The sequence below is a fragment of the Botryllus schlosseri genome, chromosome 10 (genome assembly GCF_051294905.1).
Source record: "Botryllus schlosseri isolate E-star chromosome 10, Bs_hap1, whole genome shotgun sequence".
NCBI classification, from domain to species: Eukaryota; Metazoa; Chordata; class Ascidiacea; order Stolidobranchia; family Styelidae; genus Botryllus; species Botryllus schlosseri.
This window is the reverse complement of record NC_137245.1, coordinates 20,768,279-20,788,732: the sequence shown is the minus strand read 5'-3', so window position 1 is coordinate 20,788,732 and position 20,454 is coordinate 20,768,279. Positions and strand designations below refer to the sequence as shown.

General features: G+C 41.8%; 1 protein-coding gene across 2 annotated transcripts; it reads left to right on the top strand.

Moving 5' to 3' along the window:
- Nucleotides 1-6,869: 6,869 nt before the first annotated feature.
- On the top strand, nt 6,870-20,454 carry LOC145448195 (uncharacterized). Of its 2 annotated transcripts, none has more exons than XM_080326544.1 (9): nt 6,870-7,063; nt 7,863-7,957; nt 14,901-15,027; nt 15,089-15,291; nt 16,423-16,601; nt 16,687-16,843; nt 17,681-17,823; nt 17,883-18,057; nt 18,118-20,454. In XM_080326544.1, exons 2-9 carry the CDS (start codon nt 7,870-7,872, stop codon nt 19,272-19,274), a joined length of 2,229 nt encoding a protein of 742 aa, XP_080182670.1. In that variant the 5' UTR covers nt 6,870-7,063; nt 7,863-7,869; the 3' UTR covers nt 19,275-20,454. The 2 variants fall into 2 exon arrangements, with proteins under 2 accessions (XP_080182670.1, XP_080182669.1); XM_080326543.1 differs by lacking the exon at nt 6,870-7,063 and adding an exon at nt 7,079-7,798.

Genomic DNA, 20,454 nt, shown 5'->3' with positions numbered 1-20,454 from the left:
TACGGCATATCAGTCGCATTCTGCTATAATTATGACCTACATTCTCAAAAAAGAGGACAAAGGGCGTCGTCCGAGGACACTTTCAAAAAAGTCAAAAAAGAGGACGTATGGTAACCCTACTTCAAATAGGATTACGGTACCATATTTTGGAATCGGGAAAGAAGGACACTTTTTCGAAATTTTCAAACCCAGAATTCAAAAGAAAAGGTCAAATTTCTCGCTCAGCGCCCAAAATGCAGTGTTTTCCTTCACGTTTACAGGTGGTTGACTAGAAAAAAGGTCATCTTTCCGGCTCAGCTCCCGAAATACCCGCCGGAGCTTTACTTCGGTGCTTCGGAGGACGTATGGTAACCCTACTTCAAAGCCATTTCTCGCCGATAATGAGGATAGCATACAGGCACCACCATGTCTGCTTCTCTCTGATCAATCACACGCGGTGCAATCCCTAATTAAGATTTCAAGGCGTTCCATAAGCCCGGTACCCCAGATTTACCAAGATATCAATTCATTAGGGTTGAGTAGGTGACGAGATAGTGTCGTTGTTCAACTGTGCGGACTAATTAATCCCGGTATTGAATTCATGCGCCCGGCGTCCTCTATGAAATTTGAAAAGTGGCCCGCGACCCGTTTTGAGTTGGCGACCCCTATATCATGAGCGGTGTCTTGCAAAAGCATAGAAGTGTGCCGTGCCACAAGTCGGCGGTTACGGTATCAAAAATAAGAAATATCAGTCTGGTGTAAATGACCATTGTAGTCGACAAACACCATGATTACCACAAACGACATTAGGGTTGAGTACATCGTAAATGCCGATAATGCAAGTCTTCTCGTTTCGGACAAAGTTACACATAAGCTCTACTCTCGCACGCTGCGCATACACGCAGCACCGTAACTGCCGCACCCCAAACCCCCCAATTGGGGGGGGCCCGAGCTCGATGAGGGGCCCAAAATTATTTCGTGAATTAGCATAAATCATAGAGTATTTTTTGAAAATTTATGCTATTTTTTCAAAATTTTTCCGCGCTGCGCGCATATTCAAGTAGCCATTTATCTTTATTATTGGGTATTGGGCCATTACCGCGCCACGACCCACCAAGATATACAATCAAGTTTTAGGCCATATAACATGCGACTCCAAGAAGTGTGCCAGAACGATTGTCAGCGAGAAAAGCTTGGCCGAAAAGGTCTATGCCCTTAAGCAGATCAAAGACTTCGCTATATATACAAAATACATATAGGTTTAATTGTCCATAGGCACCTAAATGACTGGCGCCGAATGTTCATGTCTTTGCAATCTGAACCTCACAAGACAAATACCATCCCGCTGGGAAAAATTTTATGCCAGTGAAGAAATACCAATTTGAAATCGTGTGCTTCTCTTAGTTTAGAAGCCTACGTTTGGGCGGTTCTACATTTTTTGATATAGCAGACTGGAAGTCACGAAATAACATCATGTAACGAAGTCATATCAACGGTTCCGCCCGCCCGAAGATGTTTAATCATTATTTACGGGCCCTCCCGTTTTCAAGAAACTTCACTCAGCTCTACCGGTAAATCTAATTACGTGAGTAGAGAGGACAATAAATTGATAGCATATTATATATGCAGTCGCCGATCTGATTGACCGATTTTATCATACATTATCGAAAATTTTTGCGCTTCGCGCTGGCTCACAATACAGTACGGGTAATTTCGTGACAAACGCGAACAACGTGATGGGGGGGGTCGTTTTATCACCCTATGGGAGCCCAAGACCCACGATTTTGGGGACCTGACGGGGTGCTGATTCGTTCCTGTCAACGGGTATAAGCTACGCTAGTGTGGAGCATGGACCGGAGCCGGATTGGATATCCGGCCGGATTTTTACAATTTTAACCTTACCGGATCGGAGCCGGATCAGTACTTTTTCTGTTACGGCCGGAGCCGGATCGGAGCCGGATCACTACTTTTTTGATCCGGCCAGAATCTTTATGGATAAGCATAACTTTTATAACTATATAACTACCAACCAATCACACGTAAATAACCACCAAGCCAGTGTGAATATAAACGAGGCATATTTATCAATTCACGGAACCTCCGTACCGAGTAGGGCCGGATTTCTGGCCGAACTATTTCATTTTTGGCTGGAACCGGATTGGAGCCGGATCAGTACTTTTCCTGATGCGGCCGGAGCCGGATCGGAGCCGGACCAGAGAATTGCACAACCGGATCGGAGCCGGACCAGAGAATTTGTCGATCCGCTCCGCACTAGACGCCCGAAGATGTTTAATTATTATTGAGTGGTCCTACCTTTTCAAACACACCTCACTCAGCACTACCGGCAAATCTGATTACGTGAGTAGAGAGGACAATAAATTGATAGCATATTATATATGCAGTCGCCGATCTGATTGACCGATTTTACCATAAATTATCGAAAATTTTCGCGCTTCGCGCTAGCTCCCAGTACAGTACGGGTAATTTCGTGACAAACGCGAACAACGTGATGGGGGGGGGTCGTTTTATCACCCTATGGGAGCCCAAGACCCACGTTTTTGGGGGCCTGACGAGGTGCTGTTTTGTTCCTGCCAACGGGTATACGCCCGAAGATGTTTAATTATTATTGAGAGGTCCTACCTTTTCAAACACACCTCACTCAGCTCTACCGGCAAATCTGATTACGTGACCAGAGAGAAGATAAAAATTGATAACAATGTATGCAATTCCCAATCATATTGACCGATGAAATCATGAATTCTAGAAGTTTTGCGCGCATGGCGCGCTTAGGCGACCAAAGCCGACTCACCAAATAAACTCCCAATGAATATGATTAATAGAGGTAAACAGCGTATCGCCGGAGGGGGGTCTGGGGGGCGAAGCCCCCCAGACGTTCGGTCTATAACCCTATGGGGGGCCCAAGACCAAAGTTTTGGGGGGGGCCTGACGAAGTGCTGTTACGGCCCTGCATACACGTATATAATAACATACAGTCACTATAATTTGACCAAGTAAGCAAATAGTGGGGAATGTCGGCAGACTCGGGACGCGGGCCACATTATCATGTAAGACGAAACACTGTCCGCGGGCCAGATCCAGCCCGCGGGCCGTATGTTGCCCGCCCCTGCACTAAAGTGTCCGGCGGTTTCATACCATATTAGGTTGCCGTTCCTTCATAATTGCTAATGCGGGTGGACCCATTTCTGCACATTATGCATGATTGAAAAGTTGTTTCCATATATAAATATTTTCTCTTGGGGAGTTCCCCAAGAAATCAAGTTCAGTAAATCGTGCGAGCGCGGAAAATTTTCCAAGATAAATAAAATCTGCCTCAAAAGACTCGATTTTGTGTTGAGTTACGAAATAACCTATCGAGCCTACGTGCTTTGTACACTTAAAAAAACTTCTGTTTCACTTTTTGCAAAAACATGGTAATTAGGGCTGGGCACAATGATTCGAGTACTCGAATCTGAATCGAGTATTAATTTTAATGATTCGAGTCGAGTAGTAAAAGACGATTTTTTCGAGTACTGAAATTGCACGCTCCTCGCAACTGAAAGTTAATGAACCAGCGAGAGTTACAATTTTGATAATATTTTCCACTGAGGAAGCCTTGAAACCTTGATTGGCCGTGTCGTAGCATGATAGACATAGTACAAAGCTACGCACGTTACTGGAAATAACACATATCCGAAGTCATGATCGTTCCACAACATGTCAAGAAGTGCAATGAAGTCGGTATGGTCGAAAACATACCGAAGTATCATTAATGTGACGGGTAACAGGCATTATGTTCTTCTCGGTGGCATAAAAGGTACATATTTGAACTTTGACATAGTACATTCTGTTGTGACGTCATAATGGGTGATACTCGACTCGAAGCATTTTATGTGATTCAGAATCGAATCACTCAGGTACTCGATTTTGCCCAGCCCTATTTATAATATCTTGTGTGCGTCAGATCATTTGACGTGCCATGAAGAATCATCTCGCGTGCTATGGCACGCTTGCCGGGGGTTGCCGACCCCTTACGTAAGTACGCTCATTCCGTTCTATGTTGCTGTAACCTACGTCTCTTGTTTCGCGTCATAACCTATATCTCTCCAACTATCGTGACTTCAGTTGGGTTCTATACTCCTATTTTGTTGTATCTATGATCTGGAACTTTGTCATTTTATTATATTCGTAGGAAAGCTGTTTTGGATTTAGATAAACGGAGTACGATGTGGAGTCGAATATTCGAGCAGCCTCCATGTAACAATTTTGGTCACAAGGAAAATGATGTCTGATACACGTCATCTAAAATAGTTTCGTATATTTGAACAATGACTATTTCGTAGTGCTTTGTTGCCATTATGAGGATTAATCACTATACTTGACAGAAATGTCGTTCCATGAATATTCGTAGCCATTGGTAAATATGTTTTTCGATGCTGATATATACGGAAAACCGAGGTTAAGAGGCGCCAATGGTAAGAAGAAAGTATTGGAATTATATCTGTCGTTAAATATATATTACTCTTGGTATGAACTGTATGTACTCTTGGTGATCAACCGTAAGATTATATATTGTGTATTACCTTGGTAATGAAGCATCCTCTGCATCACTGAATCATCCCTCAGACATACAGTGCTAGATTAGTATACGACAGCATGAGCTTTAATACAGTGGTTCTCAAACTGGAGGTCGTGAAAAAATCTAACGGGCCGCGAAGCCTCATGAGAGAAATGATGAATTCTTGAACCCGGAATGAGTTTGATTTGTGCCTGAACATCACAGTCTTCAGCAATGACAAGTATCCTGATTGTACTTTGACTTTAAACCTCACTATTGCATCGTACCATTAGTTGACGCCGATGCTTGATCGTATATCTGATACCGGATATCGGACAGACCATGAAATATCTCTCTGATAGTTTCTTGCTGTTGATGCAGACTGCATATATTGCGTATAGAGAGGCGCGGGGTTATGAGTAAATTAGGTGTTTCCCTGAAAGGTCATGTGTGTGAAATTTATAATTAGCCTTTTAAATCTAAGGCACAAAGATTTGCACTCCTGGTACGGTTCATTTTATAGAACCCCCTTCTAGAATACCACACTTATAAAGCTTCAGGATATGGCTAATGTAATTGAGTCGAAAATTACGTTTCGAGTCACGAGTCAATTCAGGTTTATGAAACGACGAGTCTGAGTCAAGTCAATTCATATTTGCAAAGTGGCTCGAGTCAAGTCAAGTGATTGAAAAAGTTGGCTCGATTCGTCCCAACACCGGACTGGATAGGTGTGTCAAGTGTCATTTGTTAACAGATCTATAGGGCCTACCCTAAAGCAGTGGTTTGCAACAGGGTCAACGGACCTCTAGGGGTCCGCGAAGCATTTCCAGGGGCCCGCTTAGCCTCCAAATTTGGCAAATGGTCGATAACCTGATTTGTATTTTTTTAATCGGAGAAATCACGACGCAGTTTCGCTTCATAACTGTTAAAACTTCAGAAGCGCTGATATGAAATATTCTACTGTGCAAACTCATTTTCATTGTCAAATTGCCAATTGCCTACTGATGCTAACATAGTGCTGTTTAAAGATGTATTGTTGGCATTTTGGAAAAAAATATTTCAAAAAATCCATTTCTCCTGTGATAAACCGCTATTCCATAAAATCTTCAAGATGAGCTGCTAGATAGAATTGACTAGACAGAATGTTATATTATTATTAAAGATATTTTGCTCAATTTCGTTGCCATGTATATTGCGATCATTTACTCAAAGGTGTCTTCAGACGCGTTACGGGTTATTATGACATTCGCCAACACCTATATCTTTGTGGAAAGGCATTTTCGGCAGTCCTTCATATCGACGGCACGGATTTTCAAAACACGGCTGCGTATATCAAGAAATGCAGCTACATAATTCGCATTGAAATAATAAAACTCTTCCTAATTTCTACATAAATAATATATCTAATAAATATGAGTCATTTTGTCACTGTTTATCAACAGCCTAAAGATAATATTTACACACGACAGATGACGCTTGCACGAAAATTGAGCTAAATTTGAAGTAAAAATGTGTGTGTGTGTGTGTGTGTGTGTTTGTGTGTTAGTGTGTGTGTGTGTGTGTGTGTGTGTGGAGGGGGTCCAAAGGGGGGCCTTGGTGGGGGATCCGCGAAGGCAAAAAGGTTGAGAACCACTGCAAAGCGTCGCTTCTCAAGTCTCATATCGCGAATGTATATGGATTTCTATACTCGTTGCAATTCGATCGAGAACCTTTGAACGCGATTAAAACTGTCCATAAACAGTAGAAACTATTTTTGGCCTTTTGTTGGGAACATTAGATACACACGTGATAATAATTGGAGTGTCATGAGGCAATATTGATCTCGTCAAGACAAATCTGCAGGGGCGAACATAGGTCACAGGTTAGGAGGAATACAGAAATGTGGAAATGATATGGGCTTCGTGGATATTTGCGGTAAGAATGTGTCAGTCAACCGACCGAACCCACGACTATCTTGCCAGTCGGACGTTCATTTGTCTATCGCATGAAAATATATCATGATGCCACTGAAAGTTAATGCCAAGCACGGAACATGTATAAGATTTTGAGAGGAAGCCATTCATCCAGTATACGGGCGTACAGAATACGTTACTGACCGTCTTAAATACAGCAACCCTTAAAGCAGGGGCACTTCGTAGAACACGATAGACCGCGTGCGCCATACTATCCGAGGTTAGCTTGAATTCGGAGAATAACTATCATCTGTGTCTAATTAGGCTAAATAAGAAGGCCTATTTCGTTCAGGATATAATTTACGCATTCAGTGTGATCAGGCAATGGCAGATTATAATTGACCAAATGCTCTCTCTTTATTCGTACCAATTTACATCATGCACACAACAAAGTATGACCGTTCTGACTGCGATACCGTATTGCTTGGCTATTCGTTTGCGGGCGGACGGCGCTTCTACTTTACTGTGTGTGTGACAGGGATTGCTCGCGGATCGCATCCGTCTCTATAGTTTTACACCATCGGAACTTGTCAAAGGATATCCTGCGCCGTCACCCCGATTGTGGCACATCCTACAGGTGATAATTTCACGTTCCTAAGAAAAGGATTATCTACTGGAGGAAGGCGGTTTTCTGGTAAATTTCTATTCGCAACAGCCAATTCGATTTTTATATAGTCTCTTTTTTCGTCGAACGCCTACGTCCTGTATCCCGATTTATCACCGAATTTCCAGAGTGACGCTTGCAATTTACTGAAATCATCGCACGTATGAATAATCTTTCGATAGGGCTGGAAAAGTGAGGGGTAAGAAAAAGGCGTTGATTCCTGGAATTAATATTCACCATTATAAAACTTGCAGCAGAATTAAAAGAAATCTAGTTTATTGCTATGGCAAGTAACTCAAGTTAGCTAGGCAAACAAGAGAGTAGATTGCCCTTATTAGTTATAATGCATTGGGAATATCGCCTTTATTCACAAGCACGTTGCCATATTGTGCGCATTTCGGCGGCAAGTTGTGTAATTACTCTTCTGCATTCGGCGATATCGTGTTACCGACGCTTATGATAAAAACCTTCCAAGGCACCGTATTTTGTGCATTTTTTTCGCTTACAGCTAAAATCGGTGATTGGCTATTTGCGAACTGACAGAGTTTCCTGCCACGAGACGACAAGAACTACGAACAGGAAACTATGCTTGAATAACACACTATAGTGGTCTCATATCAGTTACCGTATATTGCGCGAAGTATAATGTCAGGGTAACGAAGAATCGCACATCATTCACCCAGTTACTATGCTTGCTATTCAGCCAGGGTATAGATATTGTACACTGTACAGGTAACTGAGTCAGTTTGAACCGAACGTCCCGTTCTTGCAGAGGCAACATGAGGATGCAATTGACTGTATGCTGCTTGCTGCTCATTTGTCAAGGTCAAGCGCTGATTGTTCCAAGCGTAAACCTCGCCGATCCGGGTAAGACTATATTTCGCTTCTATGTTGATGAGTGCATTTTATGTGATACTATTATAGAGTTGTATTCGACTGTTCCGCGCAGTGGACATTATAGTTTTTGGCCTTCACTCAGCATCCGGACATTTACCGATTGTATTTCGAATGTGTGGTTGACCAAATGACGTCGTTAAGCAACGAAGCAATAAAAACAATGCATCGTACGACTTCCACTAGGCCGGGCTAAAAGTCGGCAGCAGCCATGAAAAAGAGTAGTCTACCTGGTTCGAAATGACCAATGTAGTCGCAATACCATGAATACTGAAACAACAACTTTCAGCATCCTCCACGGATATGCAGGCTAGGGCTAGCCACAATTATTCGACTACGCCCACGTCGCCCAGCCATGTTACAGACCATGTACCGATGTTATTCGCATTGCTTCTAGACTTCCTCAACAGTGAACCGTACCGACTTTATATTCAACTTTTGATGTATTGCGAAATGCTTGCTCATCAGCAGTTGCGTAGTCGAAAACAATACATTTTTCGTGATCCATAAAAGCTGACGAATACGGCTACGATGACGACAGGCCGTCAACAATTCTATCGCGTAACAAAGCATAAAATCCGCTAAATCGCGTGTTGCTTGAGATGCGTGGTGGTCTTAGCGTGTCCCAGATGATGAGGTGACCTCATAAAATAGTAATCAAGCGGATGCTCAAGTCGCTGGAAGAGTACAGTCTATTATAGGTTGTCGGAACATGTCCTTGTCGCGCATATGGTATTTTACGAGATTCCCTTCGAAATTATGTGGGCAATACCGGCGATTAAAAATGTTTATCATTTGTTTCTATTTCAGGTTTGGCCCGCAAATACTTGAAAGTTTGTTGAAATATTGATAGATTTCGCTTGTACAGACTTACATAACTTCTCGCGTAGGTATATCGATCAGGAACCATAAGACCACATTGTCAGGCTTAATGCCACATTATGTAAAATGCGAAAATAGCGAATGTATATATAATATTCTATAATAGCTACGGCGAGCAACCGAAAATGCTGTAGAAGTGCCAGACCACAATGGTTGAAATTGATGACTGATTAATGACGTGGGACGTGAAATAGAAGCCGAAATTATTTAATCCATTTCTGCAACATGTAGCTTATAGCATGCAGCGCAGAGCATACGGCACATACACGGCACTGGCACACGTAAATAGTCTAGACATGGAGTATGTAGCATATAGTATATAGTAGGCTATATAGTCCTTGACCCGGGATTCATTTTTGATATTGTGTCGGTGCTAGCGACGTTTCCTTGTGTTGGCAAGTTACCGCGCGGTTGCAACTATGTGTAAAAATATTTTGCCTATGATTCGCTGCGTTAATGAGCATATTCATACGTCATACGCCAAAATTCGATCAAAACCGTGTCGCCCCATTTTTCTTCAAACTCCTCGGCCTGGACTGAAGACCAAAGCAGCGTTTTATTGTCACCGGATGGCCTTTGGTCGGCGATATGGTTGTCTGTACTTGGAATTCTCGAAATAAGACCATCGTGGTGAATTAGGATGGCGGCAATATGTTGTATTTATTCCCGCTTTGAATTCCCTGGAATAGGCTCCCGAGTCACATCCCTTATACCGGCATCCGCATACGATGTAAAGGACGAGACGAGATAGCGGAACACCATATTAGATTGCTGCATGCAGACGGACGTTTTCTTGAAACCACGGCTGTAATTCGTCTAATTTTCTTGTGTATCGGGAAGATGTTAATACATGTATTGTTTTCCGATTTCTTCCGTTCATTGTGACCAGGTGCTTGGTAAAGATCGCTTGATATTGATACCGTATGCTGCGATGGCCAGCTGCGGCCGTTCTTGATATATCTTGTACCCGGTAGTGTGGCCTTCTTGAGTATCGGCGAATGTTTGCAAAATTCGCCTGCATGCTCACTCGTTGCATTTTCCTGCATAAATTCCGAACATCATTCAAAGGTTTGGTTGCAGTTGTTTGCTTGGTATTGCTACAGATTGTGGTAGTGATTAGGAATGACCAAAATCGAATCGGACCTCATTCTTCTACCTTATTATCAGGAGTAACTGAAAGTACCAATGTCACGAATGAGTGTATGCAGTACCCACATAAATGTATTGTGTATACTTGTATATGCTTGTATGCGCCCAAGGGGTATTTGTGTAAAATATATTTAAAACGGTTTTGGAGCCATCAATCAAAATCGCTTGGTACAATCAGAAGACCCAATTATCCGTAATATGGTTGGGACTGCTGATTTACTTCAGCCCACATGATTCCGGTATTCAATGGACATGATTTCGTTCCAAATCACTAATTCGAATTGTAGCGAAACGGGTAGTTGGGCAAGGGTACACGTTACCTGACAATATGTAGTATACGATCTGGAATTATGAATAACAGTTGTTGCACTTCAAACTTAATTCTATTACATGTCGGAGTTGATTGAATAGCCTTGGATGTGTTGTGCGCGAATATTTGACTGACTATATATGTAGGCTGGGGAAGGAAGTGGGAAAAGCTTTTCAACTCTTGAAGATGACTGACTATTGTCCCGATGAATACAATATCGTCAGAGCTATAAACTGCAAACAGGTTTCGAATGGCGCAAATAAAATTGCCCGCGAGAGTGACAGCCCCGGATGCCGCCTCACAGAATGTGCGCATCCGGAGACAATGCTTGCTTGCGTATCCATATTCAATTTCGGAGACACCGAAAATGGTGTCTTCGGCACGAAGAATGATTTGCAGTTGGTAATTATTGAGATATTTCCTTCACAATTGTTCAATTTACCATCTCTCATCGCGCGTATTACATAACAAATCAAAAGAAATACAGCTTTCATCGGAGTGCTCGTGTTATGGATTGGCCGCTAAGTATAAAAGGGAAATTGTTCCTCATGTAAGGCTCGAGTTAACACCGACAAAATAGCTATTGAAATATCAGAAATAATGGATGTAGTATATTCGTGTAGTCAAACGACCATTCTAATTGATAGACCTTTCTTTCATGCATGGCTTGGACTATATATAGCAATAGCAGTGGCCGGGAACCTTTTTTGTCCGAAGAGCCATATTGACCATTATTTTTCCATCTCAAGTCCCAAAGAGCCATACCTGTCAATCAACTGTTACGTCACAATTGAAAATTCATCACGTCACGGTAGCAGTAATTCGAACTCACTACATGGGATTCCACGTGTGCGTCATATTTTCTCTGTAAAACGGGTATGTATTGTACGAAAATAAAGCTCGAAACGAGAGGTAAGGCACAGACGGGCCAAGCCTCACCATTGATAACGCAATTCATCGTAAGTACCTTAGAATTTATTATAACTGATATTAATCGAATGTAACTGTCACACTGATTCAGAAAATTGAAATACTTCTCGACTTCTCGATTGTCAAGGCTTCCGGCGGTAACACAACGTTGCGCTGCACGCATACATTTTATCGCCGGTACTTAGAGCTACTTACTAATCAGGAACGTGGATACTAGATATATATGGCGTTGTTTGTAATTCGATTTTGTAATTGTGAATGTCACGTCCACGGCAGTTTATTTCGCGCCGTAGATCAGGAAGACAATGTGTTGTGTATTTGAAAACAGCGTTTTGAAATCGGCGTCATGATGTCTGCCATGCTCTTTGATTAATCAACGTGTCGCACAATTCAAGATTTCGAGTCGAGTACATAGAATTCACGAGTGATATTGACCGCCGGCGCGACAGCAACTTGAATTTCATGATTTTGAAAAGAGGGGGGCTGAGCCCCTAAACATGAAGACGGCATTGTCTTTACCTCTCAAAGACATGTTTATACTGTCATGAGAATAATTATTCCGGCCGTGATGAAAATTTACCAACAAGTCGCTGCAATATTGATCAATTCATTACAAAAATAAATGTTCGGCAAAGAGCCATATTTTATACCCAAAAGAGCCATATAATGCTCGCGAGTCATAGGTTCCCGACCACTGATATATAGTATAGTATACGAGGTATTGTGGTGATTAAAGTTTCTTTAGTCATTGTCGTGAATTCACTTCATACGATGATTATATCGCTGACACACATCGCAAGTATGGTTACTTCCTGCACACGGCTTTGAGTTTCGTGTAGTGGGATACCCAATATGATTGTGGAGTGCGCACCGCGGTGTGCAAACGGACATAAGATAACCTATGAGGCTAAGCAACATGAGGCTACTTATTCATTTTAGTCACATCTTCAACCCTAAATGCGCGCTGCGACACATGGCCATTGGCCATTGGCCTTCGGAGATCTGTCACTTCGAAAGCTCTGAATATGATTTGTGAATATAATAGCATGCATCGATTGTAAAGTCAGTCTTTCCTACAACCATGTCGTAATCAATCTCACTGGCACGGGATCTCCTGGACAACTTTGCTTAAATGTCAACATATAACAAGTTTACCTATTGTTGGATTTTGTCCTCATCGATTAACACAATGGAATTGATCATGTGCTATTTTGTACGTCCGGTTCTGATATCATGACCGTGTATTTTATGCATCATATTACGTTAGTTAATGCGAGGTCAAAATCAACACGCAGCTCTTGGATCCAAGCATTAATGTTTGCATTGTTTGGGTGTTTCCTGTTCAGATTATGTACCGCACCATACGGGTTGCGTTTAAAATGAAAATGTAACTGAAACACACATGTTTAAAACAGTCCCTTAATTCTAAACGTGTTTTATATTGTTACTTTTTAGCCATGACCCTTATACATACACATATATGAATGATAACAACTACAATGACAATATATGGTTCATTTGTATACATATGCACGACATATAATGATAGGAAGTCGGAAGTGATACTCTACTTGTATTCAAGAAATGTTTCCCGGTGATAAAATCACTAAGAGACGTCCATACACGACAGACTGAGGTACATTAGGAAGATATAGATTAAATTTCGTGTTTTAATTTCAATGTTATCCATAAACAAGTTATCTTGCGTAACGGAATAATTTTGTCAAAAATTTGTCAAAATTGTATACAAAGTCAAATTTTTATTGCAAACTGAATTTCGTTGTTGTCGTAGAGGTTGCGCTGTCCGCGTACTTATCATTTGACATTTTGCACATTGTAGCCTACTTTTGTAGATAGCACATTGTATACTCATTGTGAATCATAAATGAAAGAAATAGGTCGACATGGCGTGATGTTCAACACACTCAAAGGCGAGTGAAATTTTTAGTAAGTCCGATGTTTCTACAAGCTCACGGCGATATCTCAAATCAGAATCTAAAACTTTACTGCGTGGTGGACATAGGTTCGACGTAGACAACATTGTCGGTATAAAACAACAGGTGTGTTACTGGCACTCCAGCGGTATACACTGAACCTCAATGATGCCAACAAACAACTGCTGTTATTGAACGTTTTTTCTCTACTCACGCCATGTTACTTCGTGAGGACAGACAGTTTCAACCAGAAATGTAAAAAAGTACCAAATTTCTAACATTATGTGCAACAATACCTAATTTAAATACTCAATGACAAAATTTTGTCAAACTCATGTTTTTGTTAAAATTTTCATTTTTAATGCGAAATCTTTCGTTTTATATTGCCCTAGTCATAACAATAACGTTTCCACTGCATCAGGAAGCGCTGGGTTTAATTTCATGTACCAGTACAGGGGCGCCTAACCCGTGGCCCGCGAGAAGGTTTTGAGTGGCCCGCGAGGATATTTTAGAATTGAATTACATTAGCAAAATGGATTGCCCAGATTGAAACGCCTAATATACCAGATTGAGTCTAACTATATTCGCAATTACGATAGAAAGTGTCGTCCAACATGAGACCTTGCGTTCGCGCTCGCAGGAAGACCGTCGACGATCAACGCTAGGCACAAAATGATTGACGCACGATGGCCGAAGCTTTCGATATCGATACGTCCAATGTCCATACTCCATATAGTCCTGTCTTCGCAAACTGAGCCCAGCGATTTACAACGGACCCGCAATATACTAAAGTAACATTATTATTGACCTATAAACTTTGAAAAAATTTAGTGCTTCGCGCGGCTAGTTGCCCGCGCTATGTTTCGTCAATTGCATGTGGCGTGGTCCTTTGGCCGAAACGGTTGGCCAGCCCTGTACCAGTATGACTATTCGATACATCTGGTTAGTAAGAGTTATACTGACATGAATACCAGTCCGATTGACAGACTTATTCGTTTCGATCCCTTCCTATGTTTTCATGTTATCGCAACTTGTGGTGTTTGAAACTGATAAGATTATCAATGAAATGAACGAATAAACGGTCGAAATTGAAGTATGACTAGTCGCATATGGGCCAGCGTTAGCTCGTCTGTAAATATGCGTTCACTACATCGCCATCATTCCATGACGTCATTTGATCGTTAAGAGAAAATTTTACCCGTGCAGTGATTGCATGCATGTCTACTGATAGAGCCTGCGCGAGGAAAGTGCTGATATACCAACTGCGTCGGGGTTTCATATCGGATACTACTGCTATTTATAATGCGAGGATCGACGTCGCAATCTTGCTGCATTAAGATATCACCAGACGGTGTTGTAAAAAAACAGTCGATGTGTATTTTTAAAAAGGATTTTGTTTAAAACTTGTATTAAAAAATGTATTAAACATGTGTGTTATGAAACACGATTTGATTTAAATGCATATAATCACCATGCCCGGTGACCAAAATATGTAGCATGTAATCTGAAATGCATATTCAATACATGGAGGTACTGAAATTATAAACTGCTTTGCTGGAGCTAACTTTGTTACTGGAACATTGCCAAAAGCCATCGTGATTGGGACGAACATATATAGTAAAGTAACAATTGTGCGCTCAATCCTGGCTCAAAACCGCAGATACCTGGTGTTAGTCACATGTTTATCAGGCATACAAATGTTTTTTTTCAGATATCCCACCCCCTTCATCAGCCCATATGTACAGTATCAACTACAATCATTTCATGAATTGGACGTATCCCAGCCTACCAAGTTCGCTGAACCGCACCGTAGTGTTCGACGTTCAACTGAAAGAAAAGTACAAATTGTAAACTTTGTTTTCATTGCACCGTTATAATATCAGTACAAAATTTCTTCAGCTGGGACGACTATTGGCTAGACGTATGCAATCACACCACGGAGAAACGATGTGATATAATATCACCGATAATCAGACTGGACGGAACGTGCCATCGCTATAACAACGAGTACGACGGGAGAGTAAGAGCTTGTCTTGCACACGAGAAAGACAGTAACAACTGTAGTCCATGGGTCGAAAGCCAGTTCGAGCTTCCTAGAGACGGTATGTTATTTATGTATATTCTGCATATGTGTCTTCGTTTTTAAGACTAAAGAGCAAATTTGGTATGATTGAAACATTTTTGATGCGTCATTAACTTGCGCCAAAGGGTGGCGAGATAGCGCAGTGGTAAAATCCGCGGCTGCAACACCAATGGGTGCGGGTTCGAGTCCGACCGAGGTCGACTTCCGAATTCCGGTGTCTACGTGTGGGAGGTTTACCTAGGTTCCTCCTCGCCACCTCATCCGCGTCAGCGGTGTCTTACAAAAGCCTAGAGGTGGGCCGTGCTACAAGTCGGCAGTTACGGATAATAAGAAGAATAACGGCCTAGTGTAAATGACCATATAGTAGTCGACAAACGCCGGCCCAAAAACAAACACAAACTTGCGCAAAATTTTTACAATAAAAACGAGCTCAATCAATCATTTATTTGTCACACCTGTGAAAATCCGGTACGGACGAGGATGACGACGAGGGGCCACAGTCGCCGCCTGTAGGAGTATACACATTCAAATCAATGGCGCATAAAAAATGAAAATAAAAATACAAAACTACAAGAGGTGAAGAGAAAAAAAAGATTCTTTTGTGATTATATGTTGGCGAGCTTCGTTTGCATATGTGCGTACGTGGTGATCCAAATCGTCAGCGTTGAAGTAGAAGTAGAAGTTACGCCGTAATACTACTTCAGGTTGACGTGGAAAATGTAAGCTCCACCTAAAAAAGGTACAAGTATAGGCCTATTAGTAGTGAAAGTATAGAGTCTAAAAACCTACTCCCTCGAGTAAGTATAGTACAATTACGCATGACCTATATGAGTACTCCGAAGAAGTATAAGTACCTCGTTACTGACCATCACCGTATAAATCTCTTAACAATGTATTTTTAGTGAAATCATGAATACTAATGCTTAGCGGCGTTTCGGATTAGCCGAAAAGTAGCCTACAACACCAAAATGGCCTGATCGGCCATCTTATGTAGACTGAGACGAAGTATTGTCGCCTGTCTCACACGGGCAACGGCGCACGACGTAAACTACTTCTGAAATGCCGTATAGTTATAATGAACATATACAATTGAATTGAAATTGAATTGCGGTACCTCCAATAAGCTCTTATGAAGACTGAAATATTTCAGACCGATTTTCCGAGCCGGACTTTGAGATTGTCGGTGTGTATCACGAGACACAGATTAAAATCCGCAACAAGCCGCTCATGGTTAAACACACCAACTTGTCTCTGGATTGCTTCTACGACGGGAAATTGCAGTACGAAATCCACTATTGGACGAGCGACGACCAGAACGTAACGAAAATGGTTTGTATTAAGAACGCGGTTGTCGGTTTTTTGCATTTATTTACTTTAGTGTATGTCGTGTCAACATGGGAGATATCGTTTTCAGGACAACTTTGTCGGTTTTGAAATGGAAACCATTTGGCTGCACTTGCTTTACGAGCCGCAACATGTTACTTCCGTGTGTGCGCGGATGGCCATCGTTCACAAGGTCTATAAGCATCTCCATAAAGTATGGGGTACAAGATGTTTTGAGTACACACCAAGTACGTTGACATACATGTTCCTTCTGAAATATTGTAGCCCATACATTAGAAATGATGAAGTTATGGTCCAGTGCAGAGGTGGACAGCCTTTTTTTTGCTATTCAAGTCGTAATGAACTAACTGGACGCCAAATACCCATGTTTAACTGTCCAATGTGTCCATGCCCATTTCCGGCGAACTCCGCACTAATCGACTTTGTCATATCGGCTTAACTATACGCACCGAGATAGCGAGTGTTGATTTTATGAATAGTCACTGGGACTGGTCATGGTCGCGCGAAGCGCGAAAATTTGTTCAGATTCAAGAATGAATTTCCTCTCTAATATTATTGAATAGTATGTTCATATTGAAATGAATCCTAATATTTTCGGCTGGCACTTGTCAGGCGTAATGGTCAGCAACTAGTAGAGAATCGTAAAGAACATTGTCTATTAACAATCGTATCACAAAATATGACGTCACCAGCATGAAATTTGGAATAAGAGAACGTTGAATGTACTATTTATAGATTGTGCACGAACTCCTTTTGTTGACACAGCCTTGGTTGGTGTATTTTGATAAAAGTCGACTCCAAGGCACACAAATGAAAGTGTGAACGGCCCCTCTCGACGACGCGAAAATGTTTTAAATTATGTGTTTTGAACATCCATTTGTTTTAAATGCAACCCTATAATTATACCACTACGGTATCTCGCCATCCTTAACCTAGGTGGTAATAGTATAGTGAAGTTATTAACTGTGATGCAACTGTCAACTATAGGAATTGATCTAGAATACAACATTATGTTTATTTCACTTTTATTTCGAACGATGTTCTAATAACCCGATCATGTGCAGGTCGAAAACTTTCACCGACGTTCGTGGCGTTGGGGGCAGGAATCGCATTAATTTTGATCTTGACGGTGATTGCGCTCGTGCTTAAATTTAGGCAGATTCAAGCAAAATTCTGGGGCTCGGAGATCAAATTTCCAACAGATTTGGTAAGAGCAATCAATATAATTACGATTGAATACGCTTTTCTATTAATCTCGGTTCACAGAACGAATTAATGAACGACGGGTCGTTTGAGAATGCAGGCGCGCAAATACTGGATGTCTCGGAATCTGCGTTTATGATCAGCTTCAATTCTATTTTGGAAATCAACGAGTCTCCGACCGCAAAACATCAAGATTGTGCTCTAGATATTTGCCTCTCTAAATCGGAATCACAGACAAGTAAATATACTGCTGAATATTTACAGCAATGATGTATCACTAATATGCATATTTCATCAGGTTTCGCTATGGATAACTATCACAAATATGGCGAACATTCCAATATTTCTCACGCGGAATCTATACCGTACATCATAAATGTTGAAGATAGGCCCACGTTTTGCAGGCCGAATGACGAATTGGAGGCGGCAAAGCACGCTGTTGCAAACTGCGTTATTTCCGATTGTGGTTCCGAGATGGAGGTAGCATACATCCTACCTTCTGGCGAAACAATCCCTTATGCGGCTAATAGGGAAGTTTCGAATACACCTCCGCTTTCGATAGAGCAACTGGCGAGGGCCCGCTTGCAATCCAACAGCATGACTGATCTCTCAGGTTTTCGTCCGGAGTTTGCCAACGTGGATCGGTTGCGACGCAGTTGTTCAACTGACAACATTCGAAAGTCTGAGTTTAACGAATATTGTAATACAACCAAGTGCAACCATATCAAGTCAAAGGCAGATGAGACATATAATTTCAAAACTGCCGTCAACAAAAGTACGGATAACCAGGAAAGTCTTCAGGATTCGGCAAACGATGCGCATGCTGAAATTGACGCGATTAACCCCGAAGGCGAGAAAGTCGTGTGCATCGAAAATCCGACTTACAATCCAAACCCCGCTATTTTCGACTTTCTTGACCACAAGTTTTATCGCGTCAACAAGAAGCTGCTTAGCACCGAAGCCGTACCGAGCAGTAACAACCAATCTTCCAACATTGCTACTTCATTCGAGAAGGACAGAAACGTGGCCCCATACGTGAAGCGACGCGGTTCCTGCTGCGACCACAGAACTCCTCAGTCCGACGGATTTATCCCAGAGACTACCCATACCAACGACACTACGCAGGAATCGCGACCTCTAAACTTGCCAAGCAGAATACGGTACGTTTCAGACGATTCAGGATATCACGTCGAAAACCTTTCTTTATCGGACGGTTCCTCTATTTCACCCCCCGTTTCTCCCGACTATACGTCATATCCTGACGTGTTTGCAAGAGAACATTCGTATCCGGTAAACGCAAATCATAGTCATGCCAATCACGAAGGCCCGAGGAAATTACTCACCGTTAACGTCAATCAACAACTGTATTCTACAACAGACTCGCTTGATGATGAGTACTTCCAAGTGAGCGAATCGTCTTATGTGACTGAGGGAAGTTTGCATTACAATATGTGAATGCCATCCGAATTTGTCTAGGGTATCGTGTTTGCATCAAGTGACTGAGATATGAAAGCTATGTTGAGTAGGCTATATAGCCAATTAGCCATTAATTGTTTACGCACCATTCCAACAAGTCATACTGCGCGATTCTCAGGTCATGTTTTTGTAACTTTTCTTCTAACGTTTCATTTGAGTGTATATATTTCTGATCCTTTTGTTTTCTGTTATTTTATGTTAAAACGGGGGGAGATATTGCGTAATGGTGAGCGTCGGCGGCATCCAAGCAGACGGCACGGGTCCGATTCCCGCCGTCGGAGGTTATTCTGGGCTCCTCGTCCCCCCTGTCGCTGTTCTTACGACGACAAAAAGCCCAGAAAATATACCCGATAAAGAAATTAAAGAGCATGAAATAATAGGTCATAAAAAGGGCAGACGAAGAAAGAATATAACACCAAAGAAGACTTGTGACCAATGTTCCCTCTAATTTTTGACGAGTCTGCGCACACTCACCAACTCACTGCGCCATTGGACAACAGCCCGTAACAACTAAAAAAAAGGTTATCACTTCGGCTTTTTGTGAGCAACTTGGATTTTCCGTGCGCAGAGACCGTGTCAGCACTGCGCAGCGTGTCAGCACTAGATCGAGGTGGATGCCAGTTCAAGAAACCCCAACTGGCTGGTCGTTCGGCATCCCCCTATCTGTTCATTATATCGCATTGTGTGTCTTGTATATCGCATTGTACATTATGTGTGTGTCTTGGACAGATGAAAATATAATCTGTCCATTGATTGATTGAACAACAACAAAAACTTCCGCACTCAAGCAGACGTACCTCGATACAGCTCGATTATATAGCCTAGTTGCCAAAACGATGAGAAAATATTACGACCAACCAACCCAGTTTAGCCTAGAAGATGAAGTATAGGTTGAACTTTGAATTGCTGTGCGTGTTTTTCATCAATCATTACATTCAGCTGTTCGAACCATGCCATCGTATAGCGCTCTAACACTGGACTATTTTGTGTATTATCACTGAATTGGTTGTTGAAGCTGTTGTTTCCAGCTCGGGGCATAATAAAGCTCTGACACGACCATTTTCCTCTTTTTATACTTCTTATTACTTTTGAATGTGTGGTGTTGATTTGCGATTTGTTAATCGAAGAATGCATGATAAAATCCTATCAATTCACAACA